This window comes from Melanostigma gelatinosum, assembly GCF_949748355.1.
Source record: "Melanostigma gelatinosum genome assembly, chromosome: 16".
NCBI classification, from domain to species: domain Eukaryota; kingdom Metazoa; phylum Chordata; class Actinopteri; order Perciformes; family Zoarcidae; genus Melanostigma; species Melanostigma gelatinosum.
Genome location: NC_136649.1, coordinates 9,735,197 through 9,756,361, shown reverse-complemented (window position 1 = coordinate 9,756,361; position 21,165 = coordinate 9,735,197). Strand labels below are relative to the sequence as shown.

The following is a 21,165-nucleotide window of genomic DNA, read 5'->3' as shown; positions in this document are numbered from 1 at the left end:
GAGTGACAGCGTCAAGGCAAAGTATCTCGTATATTTCACTTAGCATTAACCGCCGTTTCAGCACAAGCTCACAAATTCATCCTCGAACAAAGAAGAGAATGCCGTCCGAATACAACGATTGTTCCATTTTGTCCTTTGGTTTGTTGTCAGACCCAACTGACTGAACACCAATCCCTATTAGCAGATTTACTCTCAAAGGGGTCCACGGAGGGGAGCCCAGAAAGTCTGCACCACACAACAGCCAGAACAACCATGAGTCATTCATTAGAGGAGGGGTAGGGTTCAATCTTCTGCTAGGATTTAGTTGCACTCTAACAGAGCCCCTCAAAGGCTTACAGCTATTCTCTTGGCAGAGCCCGAACAGTGTTCTTAAAACTTTTCCAAGTCGAAGCTAAACGAATTAATGCAGAAACAATCGCTTTCAAGCCTCAAAGACGGAGAGGGACATGAGTTCAGGCTCAGTTCCAATGAACGTTTTATGTCAAATTAAAGCTATTAAGAATGTAGTGTTTGTAGAATTGTGTAGAACACAAATCACATGGTTCTTAAAATAATGTCCAGGCAAAATAAGTGCAGTTGTGCAATGACGCTGAATATGGGTTAATCATGTGCGTCTCATGATGCTAAATCAACAATGCACATAAATAAAAAGGAAAATAATCTCATGCAGACAACGCTGTGGTTATTTCCAACCTCTCCTCTGACCTGTGCCTCTACGTACAAGTATCATTTTGTGCCCCATTTGCTAGTATTTCCATGTAGCATCCCTCTCCATTCGCAATAGTCAGTGCACCTCAGCAATCAGTTACCTTGAAACCTTTTTAAATAACAATTCATGGGCGAATGACCAGTAAGGCTGAAAAAACACTTAATACTCTTCAGTTAAATCAACACCGTCGCAGGCTAAACGTACATCTGACTGCAAACAAAAAGATGAAAACATCAACATGCCACAAGTGCTGTACATACAACAAGTAATCACTAACAATCAGGACGCAATACTACTTCAAATGTACCCACCCAGATACAGTCATCATGAAACCTGCACATAAGCCTTGAACTTCTCTTCCTCTGAGGATCATCCATGTCTTGCGCATCCTTGTTCCATCGTCACAAAAACAAACAAGACCCAGCTCTGGCTGCCTTACAGCTTATATTTTGTGCCGCCCCACTGTTCCCTGTCTCCGGACAGCTGGTGTTGCAGTGCTAAGGACCAGAGGACGGTGGTTGGTTCCTAGCCATGCCAAGACCACCGCTGTGGCTTGTGATCAAATAAACCTCGCCAGACAGGAAACTATCTGTGCATGCGTTCACCTATCTAACAAGCTGTAGCTCTAAGGCTAGTCGTGAGGCAACAGCAGAAGACCACAATAAGAGGATGATACGTTCATCTATTGTGTGCCATGAGGGCTATAAGTCAGGGGCAACTACGAACACCACATCTATGCAACCTATTGTTTTACCGTGTAGATACGATCCATGTATGAACCCTGTGAGTGACAAAGGAGTGTAAATCAAGAAAACTAAATACATATGACCCTGGCCACACGTACCTGAGACTTCCTCTTCTTGCGGCTGAGGCTCCCTGTCCAGTCACTGAAACGCCTCATGCGGTTTTTGATGGAGTCTTTTTTATGGAAGCCAAAATCAGGTCCGCCCTGCTCCTGGTCAGGATACTGGTCCAGATCCTCGCTCATGGTGTGGGCTTTGGGCCTGCGACAGGGCAGGGTGTATGATGAGTACTGGCAGGCCTCAGGAGATTCTTCCTCCAATGGAACATCCAGGACAGATGCAAAAGAAGCTCTGTGTGGCCTCTGGCCTTGTGGAGGCTGATGCAAGTGGGAGGACAGGTGCCTTGCAGTGGGAAAGGTGGCAGCCATTGTGGAGTCCTTATAGAGGTCTGTGATGGACACAGGGGGAGACTGTTCAGTGTCCAGCATCCTGCTGGCAGAGCAGGGTTGGTCCTGCTCGCACAGCTCTGTGCTGGGCCCCCAGGGAGAGTCATACCAAGAGCCATCAGAGCTCAGTGAGCTTCCCTTGCTGGTCCTGGCCGTGGAGGAGGTAGAGGCCGGAGGTGGGCCGCTGTGGTGGCCGTCCTGCCTACTACCACTTGAGCCAGGCAGACTGGGAGTGGAGGCAGACTCCAGGTTGGGGGAGAACTTGAGGAGTTGTACAGGGCCAGAAGCCCCGTCCAGGAGGACGGGATTGCCCGAGGTGTTGGTGAACTCCACCCTGAGACTGCCGTCCTTCTTGATCACCACCCGTGGGCTGCTCTGTTCCTCTAAAGCCTCATGCTCATCAGTGTGTCCATTCAGAGTGCACCCATTAAGATCAGCCCCATATGGGTTATCTTCGTACTCATCTGACATGTGACGCTTTCGTATACCACATCCAGGCGATCGATGCCAGCGATGGTCACCTGGGCTGGCCCTTGTCCCCTTTGAGACGTAGTCACAGTGCCTAGGGGAGTAAGGCGGCCTGCTTTTGGGAGGGGACAGACAGCCACGGCCAACACACCTGGCCTTGTACCCCGAGCCCAACGGGGCACTTTTCCACCACGTATGGGGCGACAGAGCATCACCTTTGGCTGAGTGGAGCTTCAGAGAGCATGGCTTCGGTTTCCCAGGGAAGACAGAGCTGGTGCCTTTGGGGCCCTGGATGCTATACTGGCTCTCTGAATTTCCCATTGTTGCCTGGAAAAAATTAAAACAGGGAAACAAAATCGTCACCGGCAGTATGCTACTGGAAAATTCAGTTACTCCCAAATTAGGCTGTATAATATACATGACATGGTATGACATAATGCCAGCTCATCAGAGACATAAAATGAACTTATTACTCATAAACAATAACGACTACACTCTCATAAAAACCACACCATCCACACATAATCGTTAAATTTGCAGTGACTGTTTCCAGGATAAAACAGCAGCGGGTTGGAATATCTTCCTCAAGCCTTTGAAAGAGAATAGCTGTATGAAATTCTATCACATTAAGTCATTAACCTGTACAGCCTACCCCCCCCCCCTTAATTTTACTACATTCATCCATTCTTTCGATAGAAAAGTCAAGCTAGATGAACAGGCTTTATGTTGTCATGGTTGTTATGTGAGACGGAGTCCAGGACAATGTGAAATCACTTCCAGACCGTCCACAGCACTTCGACACTGGTGATGGAGAGCCGTGACCGGACAGACACATTTCATTACAGGGCTGATGCTACAGTAGATAGTGCTGGGACACTGTTGCTGTCTGTTATGCCATTACTTAATACCTACAATTGTCTTCAAGTCTTTGAATTAGCTCACAAAGTAGATTAAGGCTATAACACCCGAGGTGAAGGTGCTGTAATAAGAAAATTACCCAGTAATGTCTGTTTTAAAGTACCAATGCATTTGAACGGTAAAAAGAAAAATTTACAAATTGTAATACATACCAAAGGCATATTACTAACACTACACATACTAGTATTGGCAACCCAGATATGAAGGCCACAGACTAACCTATCTGAAAAGTCTCTTCTCAGATCGGAGCTCCTATGTGCACGGTTCCCTCGGCCTCATTCCTCAGAGTGAATTCATTCCTTTGTCGTCTGGCTCATCTGAAACACAGAGAGAGAAGTTGGCTTAGTGCTTAGTCTCTTTCTACAGGACTGTAATTTACCACATGTAATAAGCTCCTTGCTTGATAACAGGTGTGCCAGTTAAAAGAGTCGACCTAATCCACAGCATTTGGTAGAAGACAGTGTTTGGTAGGCAGCCATACTTGCTTCTCACTGGGACAAACAAAGCCAGTGCAATATCAAAACAGCATCTGTGATCTCACTTGCTGTAATTTGCGATTTTCTGCATGTGGAAAAAAACATTGATCTTATTGGCAGGTTTGGAAAAAAAATGATTCAGCCAATATCCTAGAGACGGAAATATTTCCTCTGTATAAACTGTGCAGCCCTTAAGTATCCAACAGATCCAATGAACTTCACTCTAAGCAAGTTCCCAGTAGTATCACGTCAACTGAGCATTGTACTTCACACCACAGTACAGTCGGGCCTCCCTGGCTCTATGGTAAGACTATTTGAAAAATTCAGTCCAACCCCCAAAATCTCTCCTCAATCAGACATCCCAAACTGAACATTGGTGGCATTCTTCCACCTCCCGGCAAGTAAATGACATAATCTTTGATCAGGGTTGGGAAAGTTTTTGAAAGCCGGCTACAGTTTACCCGTCTGTTTATTTTTAAACCTTGGAATCCTAGCTTGCTTGCTTTTTTTTTGTTTTTCGCCCTAACCTTCAGGATTAAGTGATCTGCAGGATTAAGAGTTCATCTGCTCCTGCTTGAATGCACCTTGGCTGTGAGGCCAGATTAAATAGTGTTGGCGGGCTAAATGGACGACAGTAAAAGAGTGCGTTAAACACATGAAGTTGAGGGGGAAATTCCAGGGGGACTTGAATATTTTAAATGTAAAGCATATGAGGCGCTAGACCCCGAAGTTCAAGGACAGGGCAAAGACCCAGACTAACGTCACACACAGACAAAAATCTAAACATGACAAGAAGTCTCTTATTTGAAACTGTTTACAATGAAAAAGTCACACTTGAAAGCACAGTGGAAACCTAGCCGGAGACATGTAGGCCTGGTAATGAACTTGAACCATCACTCTGAGCTGATCAGAGGATTAAACAAGCACTTGCTTCGTTCGTCATGAGTTAGAAAGGGTGAAAGCAGCACTGATACAGAGAGGAATAGTCTAGGCACCACAACCTTGATCCCACCAATCCAAGCAGCTTTCTGCCAGTGACACACGAATAATTTCCATCTTTGTAAAGCTAGTTGAACTGGGGCCAGGGTTCACGTGGATCCGAGGCAAATACAAGCCGATAGTGCTTATGGAGGCATGATCAACTGCACATGACTGGTCCAACTATTAAGCATTTGAGTCCCCTTCATTAACCTAGAAGCCTGCTGGAATACCGGCATATTTCTTACTCAATTCCCCGTTTGTCTTGCATCTAGAGGCTGGAAAGTGAAGATAAAATTTAAGTCGCTCTACATCAGGCATGGGCAAACTACGGCCCGTTGGGCCTTTTAATCCGGCCCATCAGATATAGGTACAAAATTGCCCAAACTATAATAAAGACTAGGGCTGGGCAGTATACCGGCTTTTTATTTCCCGGTATGGTATGAATTCTTCACACACCATTATACCGGTGCACAGCCGAAACAACTGCTGTCTGCTTTCAACAGGCAGCTAAATGTATTCTTTGCCGCTGTCGGCGCTAGTTGTCTTATATGTATTGAGAGGGAACTCTAGTCATGGTCATAACTTTATAACACAACAATTAACAACTCACAACTAACGCTCTTTAACAGAGAAAAACACCACAGCACACAACAGTCTGTGATACATAAACAATTTGTAACACTAATAATTGTACATTTATAAAATTTCACCGCCGAACTGCATGCTGGGCACAGCTGGCTCGCTAGCACAACAGTCTGCTAACAGCTGGGAGAGGCTCGTAGCTCCAGTAACGTTACATTAAAGAACAGAACAGAGCGATGCAGGATGAACAAAGACAGACGGGAGATGCACCGATATAGTTTGACACATATGCAACGCTGATTACCGTAATATACGTGGTATTTGTTATAAATGTACGTTGGTGCAAAGAGGGTGATAACAAGCTGTACACGGAGGGGCTTAGGACCCAGGGGAATGTAGGTGAAGGAAACGGGAAGAGACGGAAGACACGTCACACAAACAGCTGTTCACCGCTCGTCACGATCCTGCAGACCAGTGATTCTCAACTGGTGATTCGTCACGGACCCGTTTTCAGTGAGTCACAGGACTTTGCTTTATGCAGCGGAGTTATTCACGCTCCTTTCTAGCACTTACGGCACTTGTTCAGCTGTGCAGGAAAAAAGAATCAGACTGCTAAAAAGACCACAGTCATTAACCTTTACACTAAAAACTCTGTGTCAAAAATGACTGCTTAAATAAGTAAGTGCATGATAAAATATGCATTTATGCAATAAAAAAAATACCGTGTAAGATCCCAGTTAACTGATGAACACCTCAGATCTGTTCTGAGAATTGCCACAACCAAACTGACACCAAATGTTGACGCACTGGTTACAAAGGGTGACCAACAGCACTGTGCCCACTGAAATTAAATGCAAGTTACTTTTTAGGTCATGGCTTTTACTTGTAATTTATATTAGTTCACACAAACACTCCATTCATCCGCTACTGGCCCGGCCCGTCTGTCAAATTGTAAAACTCAATGTGGCCCCCGAGCCAAAGTTTGCCCACCCCTGCTCTACATGAACGGAGCGTAACGAAACAATGCTCTCTCCGGAGTAAAGACCAAGAGAGCAGCTGCCAACAACACTGGGAGTCAGCATAAAGCCCGTTGTCGAACTTGTCAGAGTGACTGCTTTCTTTCAAAGCCCTTCTTGCAAACTTCATTCACACAGAGCAGGGATGTGGGTATGAAAGGCTTAAAGGCGTGCCAACACACAAACCTAAAGACATGCACGTTTCCCTTCTGCTGCGACTTGAACTGCAGTATTGTGCGACGGTTTTGGGGGAACAACAAGACAAGTCTTCCTTTTAGCTGCAAACCGTTGTGCCCGGTCTGAACTCTTCCCTCCCTCTTCCCCTTCAGACCTCTGTTCTCGTCAATCGGCTTCCTACAAGCCATCTGCTCAGGGGCCAAGGGATCACTGCCACCCTGACGCTCCTCGACACACCCCATGACCTGGCATTCTTCTTAGGGTGCCCCCCTTGATGACTCTCACGTAAACTGCGTGTTTAGTCTGGCACCGTGTGCGTCTCAGGACTGCAGCTCGGGCGAACTGTGAGGACCGGGCCACACCTCGACGCGGTATAAACAGTTGGTACATGAAGGCATTGTGTTTATGGAGAAAACTGCCGTTTTCCTACATGGAGACCACCGTGCATTCGGTGAACAGTAGCTACAACTAGGTGTGCAATTCTGACCCTCGTGTCCTTGAATTTAAACTTGGCAACCAAAGCTGGAGGAACAAACTATTGACACAGCAGTGTGAAACACAGGGCGAGTCCCCAGACAACTTGACCTCACAGTAGTATTATGATGCTGTTAGTGCCGTTTTTTTAACCTTGGAGATACCGAACTCCTGCAGGACTTTTTTTTAATGACTTACCAAAAGAAGTGCAGTTGTGCAATGACGCTGAATATGGGTTAATCATGTGCTTCTCATGATCCTAAATCAACAATGCACATAAATAAAAAGGAAAATAATCTCATCCAGATATTAAGTACCAACAAGGTTTCATGTTTTTGAATTGTGACGCCGTGAACTAGGAACATATGAGGTCATTTGTTATTGGAAGTGACCGTTAACACGATCACACTGCCTTCCTCCTGTCAAATCACAGCCCATGGGACTCGTCTCTTATCACTTTCCTCCTGGCACCGTGACAACAGAGCTCTTGAAGGAGCAGTGTGCTTAAAGCGCCACTCGTTTTAGACACAGCTTAAATTCACACTTACTCAAAACAACCACACAAGTTGTCTCAGGACAAAAACAACACCAACAGGAAGTGAAGAAGAGAACAGTGTCTCCTGCTGAGTTTTTGTCATATGAAGCAGATTTTAAGTATCCTGCGGTTGCTTGCTTGTGAGGAGCAATGTCAATCTATGAATCACCCACTGAAAGCCCATATTACCATGTGGTGGATTCAGCCAAAGCCACCAAACATCCATTAAAGTGCTTGTTAAGTGTCTTTCGGACTTTTTCATTATACATTTAGAAGCTCTGCGCCTGGCTCCCGACCAAAAATGACATGGCAGCCTTCTGAAAGATTTATACACGTATGCCACTGCCATTCAGAGTGATGCCAAGAAAATAAAAAATACGACGGGATACCACTAAGCGAGTATCCAGCATCTTCAGTATGAGACACAAAGTGTGGACAAGGTGGTAGGTTTGTCAAACTCTCTTGTAAAGTCCTGAGTCATCCATAAGATACTCACTGAAGTGATAAAGTCTCAGATTGTGAAGAGTTTGTTGTGTCATCATGTACAAGGCTACATGTGGCAGGCTTACAGAGCACGGCAGCGATAAACACTGAAACACAAACTGCTATCGAACAGACACAGGTGGAAACTAAACAGCACTTGCAAATGCAAACACGCGGAGTAACCCACACCTGTGGATCTGGACAATAGGAAACATAATGCAACCTCTTCACCTCAGCCTCCTCTTATTCCAGGAAATAGGGAAAACAAAAGGGAGAGAGCGATAAAACACAGAGCCTGTAACATCCCTTACCTCTGTGGCCCAGGCTTTCATCTAGAAGCTCTTTGAACAACTTGCAAAGAAGAAATCTGGTGTTCTCTGATCTCAAAGTGGATTCTCCCAGCGAAGGCTCGTTGTGTCTTAAAGCAAAACACACGCACCGCATCTGACTCACACACACACACTCCCAGACACACTGGAGGACACGTGGAAACTCCCTCCCGGCGTCGAAGCAGCAGCGAATCACAGCCCTCCCGAGAGTAACCCTGGGTAACGGAGCGCCGAGAGGAAAAGCAGGAGAGCTGGGAGGAAAAAGTGAAAAGTTCTCAACAGAAGAGCTCTCTCAGGAAGAGAAGGATCATCCATTTAGAGTCGCCACTGCAGAAAGGCTCCACTACTCCGCCGTGTTGTTTTTCCTCTATCCTGCTTTTCCGTTGGCTAGGAGGAGGATGCGGGGCTCGTTACAGCCAAGGCGGTTTTCCATAGCTGTTTGAGGCGATTGGGCCAGACAAGCTTGCGTATAATGGCTGTAGCGCTGCCTGGGGAGGCACTGGGGAGGGCGCAATGACTGGAGCTCTTGTCTGACCCTAAATACCACAATGACCCAAGGGCCAACTACTGGGGAGGCAGAAATTGAGTGCGTGTGCATGAGTGAGTGTGAGCCAGAGGATAAGAAAAAAAAGTCTAGAGTGTTTAGAGTGTTTAGAGAAGTTTAGAGTGTTGCTCTAAAAAAACACACACACACAAGTGCGCGCGTGCCTCCATTTGTCTACGGTTCACATAGCTGTGGTCAAACAGTCAAACTGGACCCATTCAGAAAGCCACACAAGAACACAACACGGACCACGAGTGCGAGGCTGCTTCCAAAGCCGCTCCCAACTCTCTCGTGGGGCCCGCGTTTATTCCAGAGGCTCCGAGCGTTATTGACGTTCAGGGACATCACTCCAACAAATTGAAAACACGAGAGTCTAGGTAACTGGAACGCTCAATCGGGTTCTTCTTAAGAAATTCATCTCGGCCTGAGCAGCTATTCAAAGTCACGACCACGCCACGCTTGTATGAGCAGCTGTGGCATAGTCCGCCATCAGCCTGCTGCTTGACATAGAGACGTCGGCTCCGGGGCACAATGTTAGCAGCGAATTATATGATAATATTCACCAGGACGAAAAACAACATTGTTATCAATACAATAGTCCTTGTGGCCTAGTCTGAGCTGCTCTCAAAGCCCTTTGACCGGCTATAAATGGAGGCTGCTAAAAGGTGGGCCACCAACAAGCTCGGAGAGACTGAGAGGCATGAAAAGAGAAGGCAGGGCGGCCCTGTGATGCATATTGATACGGAGCAGATGTCGAGTCTAATTCCACAAGGCAAAGTGATCTGACCGCTAATTAAGATCGATTAAGGCCCCAACAAGCTCTCCAGAGCCAAATCAAATCCCTCTATATCCAAGCTACGGGTAACCGACTCATGCACGCACCTCAACGAAATTTCTTCAACTGCCAAACGAGCATTACACTTCATGATGATGACGAGGTAATTACCGAGATTGTCATTTTCTGCCTGTGTGTGTACCTCACAACCAAGAAGCCACATGAAATAAGAAGAAGAGGCGTATCTAACAGGCTTTCACGTGGAGGAAATCGGGAGCACAGGTTTCAAAGAGCTTATCAGCAGAGCTTTGCTTTGTTGCTTTGGGATAAAGATTTCAAAATCCTCACTGATACCGAGGTCTAAGATGACTCCTGATGGCCCAATAATGGCAGCGTGACAAAAAGCTGCATAGAAATCCTCTCCTCAAACTTGCTACCAGCATTAAACAAACATTAAGTCATGAAGCATCTTCCATAATGGCTGATAGACAGAGAGGAGACCCCGAACCTTCCTTGTAAATGACTCTCTTTAACATTCCTTGTAAATGACTCTCTTTAACATTCCTTGTAAATGACTCTTTATGTAAAATGCATCTCTGATGTCGCGTGATGCTAATGGGGCTGATGAATGGTGTGGCGATAGAGAGTCGAGGAGAGAGTCGGAGGGAGAAATATGAGTTTTCAGTAAGCATGCTAATATTTCTCGTCCCTCCCTCCGAATGGAGCCACTCTCACAGCTGGAAGCCGTTTATGGTTTGACGCCATTGATTATCCTGCTCATTGGGGACCGCACACTGCGGCAATTTGTTAACAAAACGTCCACTGGGAGGGAATTAATTGATCTTAATTGCTCAGAGGGTAGCAGTCCGCCTCACACAGACGCATTGGATTTAAATATCTAGAGTCTAGGAATGCAGTGGAAATTAGAACTCTGTGGTCGGGGGGTGGGGGGGGGGGTGTAGACTGATGGAATTCAATCACGATGGAATGCTTTAAGTCAGGGTGAAAGGTCAAGTCTTTTGGGGGTTGACCTCCACCCTCAAACTTACTCCGTCACTTTAACAAGTCAACTACAAAGGTAACTTACAAGATACAAGATGAGATAAACTCAATGTCTTTGCATATAAAGAATATAAACATCCTTCATATGAAACTCCCCCACATTAAAAAGTTTACTTTGTACAAAAGTTTTTTTTTTTTTTTAAAGGCACTCCTACATCTTAATGTGAAAACAATCAGGGAAAGTAAAATATGTGTTTCTCGTGTTCCGTCCATCAGAGGTTATCCCTCCCACTATCTATCTCCTATTCCTCCTTCCCCGCCCCCTCATCCCTCTGTCCCTCTGTGAAATCACTTTTTTCTGCCATCCTCTGCTGCTGTCGGCTCAGTTCGTTTTCTACAGATTGGCGCTACTGTCAGACGAGACAGCCCAAAACACAGAAAGTGTGTGTGTGTGTGTGTGAGAGAGGATAACACCAGGGGGTTTGTCCTCCGACCGACAGTGGTAGAGTAGAAATGTATGGGAAATGGGGTGTAAACTTCTTCTGATGCTTTGTTTAAGGGAGACACTGACTCAGAACATCCTCAAGGGGGTGTTAGTAACCATATGCTGCTTACTCGTGTGTGTGTGTGTGTGTGTGTGTGTGTGTTGTATGTCCGCACACTTTTACATCTGCATGTTTTGAGTGGCAACGGAAGGAAGAGGCGAACAGCTCCCACAAAAAGATAGTGTGTGTGTGTGTGTGTGTGTGTGTGTGATTGAGATCCGGCAAACAGCTGGAAGACTGCAGGTGCAAATCAGCTTTTCCATCAGCTTCTCTGCCAATTAAGCAGCTTAATGGACAAAAGAAGGTCATTTTGGGGGTTAAATCTGTGAAGGGAGGAGGCACAGACGCACACAGCATGCACTTGGAACATGATCCAGAGCTACAGTATCTCTGGCTTTCAGGCTGACTATTATTCACATAATTTCAGTTGGATTGATTTTCTGGTGCAATCATTATGCTCTCTCTCACACACACACACACACAACTCAACTTCTGTGCAGCAGCGGATCATCTCAGCTAAGTTTATTCAGGTCCATGTCATTTTGTCATATATTCCTATCAAAGAAGAGCTAACGCAGAGCCCCCGTGTTCAAGCAGTAGCTCTACAGAGAAAGAAATGCCTGGGGTGATAGTAAAACTAATAGAATGAGTGACAGGCGGTGCATGAGAAACATGTGGATCCACAGTCTTTAGCAGCCACAGGGTCAGATAAGAGACCCACAGGCTCCTGGAAAAACAAGCACACACCCCCAGCCCTGCCCTGGAAGACGGGGCAAAGCACGGCAGCTTCCTCGCACAAAAGGGGAAGGAGAGGTACCTAATTATCTCCCTCCCCGCCGATAAGAGATAGGGAGACAAAAGTGCGTGTGAGGCGGAGAAAAGAGAAAGAGGACAACGATTGGTCTGATTAGTCGTTAACCATCAGGAAGATCTGTTTGAATCCCAGGCGTCATCAATAAAAACAAAACCTTTTCCTCCTCCTCAACTTTTTGTCAGCGTACGCTGCGGCATTGTATATTTTGCGCAGACGCGTGCAAAACCCCTGCACAATACACCGGCATTAAACCTATTTGCAAACTGTATTATCTCCCTGGGAATTGACTGTGGCTGTCCTTTGTGCGCTGCAGGATAATCTGTCACACACGCCGTGGTGTGAGCTCTAGTGATTAATACGACCAGCCCGCGACTCACTCACTCACTCATTACCAAAGCAATAGCGGCCGTAGAGTACCGCGGCAGTCGTGCAAGACACGCTCCGGGCTCCCCGAGCTGATCCATCAGACATCAGACCATTGCGGTGCTACATCGGTCACGTGGAGTCAGCTAATAAGAGGTCGTGCAGAATCGCCAGAGGTTTGGGGGGAAAACAATGAGGTGCTGGGGATTCGGGAGCAGGTAGAAGACGTGTGCATGTGCAGTAATCGATGGTGTCATATACCATGAACGCCTATAACACGCAGCATCAATCACCGGACTCAACGGGAAGAGAGGGGCAAAAAAAACGAGGGATTAAATATCGATTCATCTGCAATTTGAAAAGGATGGAGTGAATCACTCAAAGTGCCCCAGAAATGAACCAGCACGATAAAAGCTTCTCATCAAAATGACATGCGGTTGGTGAATACAGCTCTATATGCGGTAGTAGGGCAAACAACCAAGGCCTGGCTTTGTCCCACCTGCTAAGATGGTACGTACTGCTGCAGGGGAGGGCCAAGCACTCTGCAACCAGATGCTCTGTTGGTATATGTGTGAGTGTGTGTGTGTGTGGCTTCCCATCCATCACTGCCACAGACGTGCATGAATCCCTCTCTGCATTCTTGAGGAGCTCTGACGCCAGAGGGAGTCTGCCCTTGTGGCCTCCCCCACCCTGGGTGTAGAGCCGGCCCACGCCCAGCCCCCGGAGCCACTTTTGCCCGCTGCAAGTCTAAAACTTTACTCGCTGAATGTGTTGGCACCGTGTGAGCTGATGGATCGCCAAACACGTGATTTAAGCCTGGAGAGCCAGAGGACAGGTTGATGCTAATGGACATTGTAATTTCAGCGTTATCTCCGTGTGCCAAGGCAAGCCATACGCTCATGGTGAACTGGCACTCCAACTGGCAACGGGTCTCCCTTTTATGGCCTATTAAGGGCCAAAGTGTCGATCACAGCCGGGCCAAACGGGACACAAATCACTCCGGCTCGCTCTGACTGCATTCATCGCACAGGTTAGAAGACCATCTGACTGATAACACAAGTAAACAAACCAATGAAAAATGATAGAAGTGAGTCAGAAATACACAACGGCCGGGTGATAGCTATTGTTGGTACTTGCTCAGCACTTTGTGCCATTAATACATCACGGTCTTGTCTGATAAAGCCGTAGACTGATACAAACCAACAGGCGAACGCTTTAAGTCTATTAGTGGTGGGTAGACTAGTCTGGGCCTGCCTGGTTGTTTTGCTCATTGTGGTCAAGGTTAAGATATATAACAAAGGGGCTGATGTTCAGTTAACCATTAGGGCCAATTACCTGAGGGAATTACAGTCCATGTCAAAGCCTTTCTGTTCCCACAGCGGCAGGTCTGAAAGAATGCCTCTGTTAAGTGCTCAGGATGGAGTTCAGCTGGTGAGAACACCATCCAAACGAGGCAGATCAGTCAATGCGGCGCAAAAATGTCCACGTTAGCGTGAGATAACTCGAATCAACTAGCTTTTCACGTAGCAAGCTGCCGAGATCGATTTGACTCTGCCTTGTTTCCACACGCCGACACTCGGAGAAATGTCTGAAACAAGTGAAACTGAAGTAGAACGAGCAGGATTAGCCCGGTCTACCAGAATGGCGGATTAACTAGTTTAAAACTAATTCCCGTGACCCTTTTTTTTTTTTTTTGCAGCGGCAAATCCGAACCACATCACGAATGCATTAGACGAGGCGGGAATGCAATTTATTTCTGTTTAGAAAAAAATGAAAGCGAATGCGATGATTCACCAGAAGAGGCTTTAGTATCGTCATCGCACTGCTGAGCCGGTGCGAGACAAACATAGGCCTACATCCTCGTCTCTGGCCGAGCAGAGGGGAGCCAGGCGAGCGGCTGTAGATGGCAGGATAAAGCGGTGGGGCTGTCGGCATCGGGTCACGGACCTACATCAGAGCCCTGTAAACACAGGACCACGGGTCTGGACGGCTAAATAAACCATCAGTCAGGTGAAATCCACGCTGTTTAGACACGTCCTGCTCTACCTGGAGCCTATATGCATGTGTGTTTACATACACGCAGCTTATGTCCTTAAACACGGGCGCAGCCTCTAAATAAAAAAAAGGAGGAAGAAACTCACTTAAAGCAGAGCTTTGGTAAACACAGTTCTGAGCTCACGTGCAATGAAAGCTCACGTAAATCTCTACATAAAGTAAGCTGCTGACAGCTACTGGCTGTCCAAAGAATTGGGAGAATAACTAATATTCTCTGCTGAGCTGGCTGTTGATCAAAGGGTGGGTGAATTCCCGAAGCAATAAACAAGTTATGAAATAAGACAAGCGCAGTTCAATCTCGCTTTTACAGGAACCAAACCAATTTGTTTTATTGCAGCTTCGAGTCCAGCTGGCCTGCAATATACAGCGTCTGTCACTGTCCGCGGCAGCCTTGCATATAAGAGGGGAGAGATCTGAGCAAGACTGTCTGCTCAGCATCCTGAAGGCACTGGTGATGGGTGAGACAGCTGGTGAAGGAGCCAGGCACAAACATACACAAACAGAAATTTTACTCATCACATGAGCCACCAGTAGTGGATGTGTGAGGCTCCTCTGTGTTTAAATATGTCATATGATGTACAAGCAAGGAACAACGCGTCTTTCACTTGTACTGATTCGTCATTTGATTAAAGCTTCTCTACTTTTAACATCAGAACAAAGACTTTAAACAATCCTGATGGACCTCAGCCAACAAACGACCACAGCTGGGAGTAAAACAAAATCCTGAGTGGCTTCGCAGCAAAGTGTGTTTTTTTGTTTTTGTGGGGTGTAAGAAATAAGGCTACACCGAACACGTCGTGCCGGAGGAGAACTCAACACTCAACACAGGTTTAACACCTGTGGTGAGTGTGTGGACACATCTTTGCATGTCTGCCTCTTTCCCAGCGGATGTTTTAGTCGGCGCACAACCCGTGGAATAGTTCATAGGTTAACGTGTCATCGAAGTACATAGAATGTTGCGCGAAATCTGTTTGGTAACGGACTGCTTTTTCCTTTTCCAAGTAGAAACATGAATTCTACAAAGCTCACTCTAAAAAGCAGCCCAAATGGCAAAGGTGAGATTACATTTCACCGTTGAACAGTCACAAGAAATTAGCTGGGAAGCCGTTATCGAGCTATAATCCAGAACAGGTGCTCAACAAAGCACGCAGGCAGTTCCGTGCTTAAGTGGGAAAGTTAAATAAACGCGACAACAAAGACTGACCTGCAGGAAGAACTCCCAAACCAGTTTCTCTAGTCACGCGGCTGCAGGGGCACGTGAGCGAATGAGTTTGCGGGCCAAAAAAAAAAAAAGAAAAGAAAAAGGCACAGACAAATCTTTGCAAAACAAACTCCTTTGTCCGGCTCTGCAAATCCTTTTCAGTGAGGAATGTGGTTCATAAAGACCGATAAGACAGAGACAAGCCAACGCAACGCGGGCACCGAATGGCACCTCATCTAAAAAGGGCATGGCGAGACTCGGCTAAGCGCTAGCAGCTGTGCCACATGTGCACCACTTTTACCGGCATGATTACATTAAAGTCCCTGCCAAACTCATTATTATCCCATCCCATATAGGGAGGCTGAAGAATGTCAGAGGACCGCGTTCATTATGCAGTCGTCATGCTTCACACGATCACAGGCTGTAAATCAACAGCACATTCCAGCTGACGGGCTCCTCTATGGTGTCATCGAAAAAAAAAAGTTACAGGCCCGTGTTTAATTTTCATTCTGTAACATGAATTCCTCCATCAATTGAATTACAGCTGACGGGCAGATGTGACTGCCCGGCGATGTCCCACAGGACAGGCCGGTGGAATCGACAGGCAGATGCTCCCACCGGCAGAGGCCACGAAAGGTCAAGCCGTTCCATTATGAGAGGACAAGGGTGGTGTTTATTCACAGCCCCATCCTCCGAAGCAGGGGCGGGCTTTGAGCGAATGGAGATGGATACTTAACCCTTGAGGCAAACGACTGACAACAATCCATCCACTGTTTCTCTTACCACTGGTGAAGATTGGGAAACTGCTCCGCCCACTTCCAAATGAGAGGAAGGTATGAAAATAAAAATAAAAAGAATGGCGGAAAGAAAGTTGCCGGCGAAATTCACAGATTATCCTCCAACTGGATGATCAAGAGAAAGCGCTGCAACCCAGGCGAGATAATAAAACAATAGGGAACGGGGTGTTCTGACAATACTCACTGCAACTATACTTTAAACAGCAATCATGACCCCATGACCCCACAGGTATAGTGGGGTAAACAATCCAACCCGACCTGACTTGTCTGCAGAGTCTGCTTTGTCTACATCAAAGTGGCTCTGGTGTACCCCTTCATACAGCATATAGAAGAAGATACTGAACTCCAGCTACGTATGAACGTACCACGGCCTTGGACTTCTGTGGCTAGCCAAAGTGTAGCGCACAGTGTGCCAAACAGCCCAGACATTAGGCATGATCGGAAAGAATGAGTGCAGTCTTCCAGCTTGTTAAAATGCTTGTTTGCTTAGAAATTAAAAACTCTGTGGCATTGTATGATAGCATGATTATTAGCAAAAGCAGAAGGCATGTCTGGGACCATATATGAGCACTTAGGCAATCCCCCTTAGAGACAGAGACACACACACAATCATCATTCAGAAAAGCTGCTGAATGACTAATGGTCTACTTTCTCTTATGGAGCCTATTGAAAAACAGGTTGAAATGTGTTAATTAAGGCTTCAACATCTCAATTCAAAATGTCATCAGCTACAGGAAACATTTACATTTAATTCATCAAGTGAAAGGAAAGAATACAGAGAGAACCGATGGATGAGGCGGATAATACAACCCGACTCTGTAAGTACAGCAACAATCATCTTAAATGTCAGGAAACCCCAGTTCCTGGCTTTTCTCAACATTGTTTTTATTAGTTTCAGCCGGGGCACGCCAGTACGAACTTGTGCACTGTATAATATTGTTATTAGTATAAAAAAAAGAAGAAACAAAAAGGCAACCACAAGTTTCCAGTGAGGCCGATGGCTCCACGCGAGCAGACCACAGGGCTTGCTGCTGGAGACAAAACCGCTCGCTCACTCAAAAAACACACACACACACACACACACACATGAAATTACTGGGACATGGGTGGTTTTCAAAATAGCTTCAGGAAAATATCACCGTTATTAAAGTCATTCTTTTGCAGATAGGCTCTCTGCCGGGCAGAGACAGACATTTAAACCGAGAGAATTGGCAACAGTTGATGAAAACTGTCCAAGCTGGAGCATTGATACCAGAGGCCAAATAAGTGAAATGAAGCCTCTAGTGCTGTTGATATTGAGAGAGAAAATGAATTGCAAATAACCTAGACACCAAAAGTCAGCGACATCAGCCACCTATTAGTCACCAGTCAGGGTGTGCTCCTTGGATTACTAACCTCATGAGGCTGTGAATAAATGATTTCACCCTCCGAGGAGGGAAATGATTTATAATGAATGACTTCACCGCTGTGCGCATTCACTTTACACCCCATCCTGTCAAATGCAAGGCGAATATCAATGAGTATAAAAAGGGGAAGAAAAATTCTCTGAAAGGTGCTTTTTCTTCTAATTCTTTGATATGCTAGCAGAAGGATTCATATCATGAAAGCAGATGAGGTCGGGATCAAAACTTTCATCCAACAGGCGGTTCACACATGGTTACTCCATCGACATGGAAGATGAAGGCTTTGAGAGAGGTATGCCTGTGTAACACACAGTTCTTGTCCCTCAGCTCGGAAGAATGCAAGCACAAGAGGTGCTATACGACATGTGCGCCACACTGGCCCCACATACTTCTACAGTGATTTTCTCATATGCACACACACACACACGCATAGAAGGGATGTGCACATCCCTTGTAGCTGTGAGTCAGTCGTTCCCCTCTCACCACAGAGAGCCAGTCTAAACTGCACGATCACATCATCGGCCACATCCAGGGAGATCCGTGTGGAAATGCCAACGGTGGTCCTGTTGAGTGGATCAAACCAAGAGGGAGGTTTGAGTGAGATGATCCCTACTTTGGTAGCTAGTGCTAGCTTGTTGCATCCTAGCCATGATGGCTAAGAGACGTGGGCTCAGTGGGCAGCAAAGCTCACAAAGTCCAACCAAAGGACAAAAGTCATCTGCTGTTTTCATTTTTACAGTCACTTATCCAGGCTTTTTTGTCCTGTTTTCTGTGCAAAAAAGGTTTTGCGCTTTCACACCATGGCTATTGATATTAATTGAATTTAAAAGGGAATATGCTTATTGGCTTTTGAGTCTAGAGTTAGATGAGAAGATTTATAGAATTCTCAGAACAGTATACAAAGCTTGAGGCAGGATACGGTTAGCTTAGCTTAGCTTAAAGACTGGAAGCAGGGGGAACAGCTAGCCTTCTAGCATCTGCCTTTCAGCACCCTTGAAACTTATTGCAGTATTGCTTAGACCCTCTGATAACCTTTGTTTTGATCAAAGTAGTAGTGCTTGGACAGAGGGACCAGGAACAGATTAGTTAGAGTCTATAAACCAAGCAGTTCACATTTTCTTGGCTCCAGCACCTTTAATAACATTAGGATCGAGCTGCAGACACATTAGGAGTCAGCCTCTCCAATGACAGCTAAATGTCAAACTACAGTAATAGCCTCTGGTATCCCCCGCACGCGCACGCACGCACACACACACACACACGTCTGCTGGTGAACTGGTCACCCTCCATCTCCTCTCTACGGTCATCCCATACGGCGTAGAGACTTACATATATCACATTGATATTCTGTGAGTGGCAACTGGCAAGTTCTCTTTTTATAATCCTCTGACATGACTGTGAACCCAGAGACTGATCAAACTTTTAAAAAGCGGCATTTATGAGAGCCCGCTGCCGTAACACCGTTTGAAGAAGGAGACGCATTAATATTGCAGGACTGTCCCGGTTCGCAACAAGCTGAGCAGCGGCCTGCACTCTGCGTAATCTGCTCGACTTGGCATCAACCCATGGAGGAACCTGCCGGCGATAAGACTGACCTTCTTGACTTTGTATAAACGCTGTGCTCTTGTGCAATTTGTTGGGGGGGGGGTGAGTTGATGGCATGTTTGATGTGGCAGAACTGGGAGGCAACAAGGATTAGAACGACGCGGATTGTACAAAGCCGGCTGGGTGGGAAAGTCTTGACTGTCCGTTGCACCTGCGCCGGACAGGAAAAACCAGCCGAGCCGTGCACTGTGCAGCCACGGTGGCATGGAGTGTGTGAGCAAGTTGTTCCCACTGGGCCAGAGAGAGAGAGGGAACTCTGGGTCAAACAGCTCTTGTGTAACAGCCAGGCGGAGATCGTGTTTTGGCGAGAGCAGAGAAAAGTGAAGCTGGACGTCTTTTCTGGGCGAGGAGGAAACCCAAGTCGACTGTAGTGAGAAATGGAGAACTGCGAGTCGATCTTCGGGCATCCAGAGGGTGCTGTAAAAAATAAGCAAGGCCACACACACACGCACACACACAGCAGCCTGGCCAATAAACCACTTGGCTTCCCTTACTTCGAGGATGTGATGCATATTATACCATTTTACAGAGGCGTAGCCTGCAAAGAATGATTTAACAGATAAAAACGTTCCTAAAACTACAGTTTCTTTGACCTTATCTTGGCGTGCTTTACATCCTTTACCGTCTGACAGCTGAGGCCCGTCAGCCAAATAAGCCTTGACGATGATATCGCCCCGGGAAACGGGGTATTTTTGGATACATTTACCTCTTTGGAGAAAAGCGTTTTCTGAAGAAAGCTTTAATTGAGCGTGTTCACTGAGTGGATGCCAGGATTGCCGGTGACCTAAAGCAATCAGGACACTGCCTCTGTTTGCGCTGGCTGGACGCCAAATGACTGAGCCAACATGACGGGGCCCGGAGACAGAAGTGGAGAAAAGAGCTTATCTTGCTCGGAGATCAAACCGCATACTGCTGAAGCAGGGAGGGGGCTGGACAGCGAGAGGAGTGCTAATGAGCCAGAAAATGTCCCTTAACATAACACAAACATACCGGTTGCCAAAGAGCCTCCCCAACGCACTTCATGTCCGATACAAAGCAAAGGAAACTGTGCAGATATGGCCACGTCATGCCCTAAGCAGTTCATAGAAGGGGAACAACATCAATATCTCGTGGGAATTTTGTGTTGTGATGGCAGATATATTGGTGCCAAAGGTAAACTATGATGAATGGACTATTGGACACAGCTGTATCCGTGTGTGGTCAGTGATAGATTTGTGCACATCCCATCACTCTTCCCACCTGCGCTTTATAAAAGTGTGGTACTAAGATTCATCATTCAGAAGAATCCCATCCTGATGGGATAATGATCAGGCTACGGGGATGCAGAAACTTGTTATCCAATTAACTATAAAAAAGAAGAGAGATCTGGCACAATTAATATCATGCAGTTCAAAGACACAAACGCAGCTTTAATTATTTAACAGATGATTCTGAATACCTCAGAATCAATCGCCTAGCTTGAGGTGCTGTGCACGATACATCAGAAGTTAGTGGGCGTCCTCGCTTCCGTCAGAGACAAAAGGAAAGTCAATCTCCACCCACTGATGAGCAGGTGGCATGTGCTGGAGTAAATGCGTACCCAGTATTTGCTCCATCCATCATGGGGTGGGGGGGTCAACACACAAGTCACATGGCGCCAACTGAACATCCAAGCAGCGAGCACTTTGGTCTGTAGCACCAGCTGTGTTTGCCTTTCCAATAGGGCAAGGATAGTAAGGAAGACC

General features: G+C 46.4%; 1 protein-coding gene across 3 annotated transcripts in view; it reads right to left on the bottom strand.

Annotated features, from left to right (window-relative positions):
* Positions 1-21,165, bottom strand: part of tiam2a (TIAM Rac1 associated GEF 2a) — an 83,322-nt gene that overhangs the window by 39,964 nt on the left and 22,193 nt on the right. For all 3 annotated transcript variants that reach the window (XM_079286777.1, XM_079286776.1, XM_079286778.1), the window contains exons 2-3: positions 3,504-3,601; positions 1,554-2,693 (exon numbers count right to left, since the gene is read on the bottom strand). In XM_079286777.1, coding sequence (XP_079142903.1) covers positions 1,554-2,687 — 1,134 coding nt within the window. In that variant the 5' untranslated portion in view covers positions 2,688-2,693; positions 3,504-3,601. The remainder of the gene's footprint in view (positions 1-1,553; positions 2,694-3,503; positions 3,602-21,165) is intronic.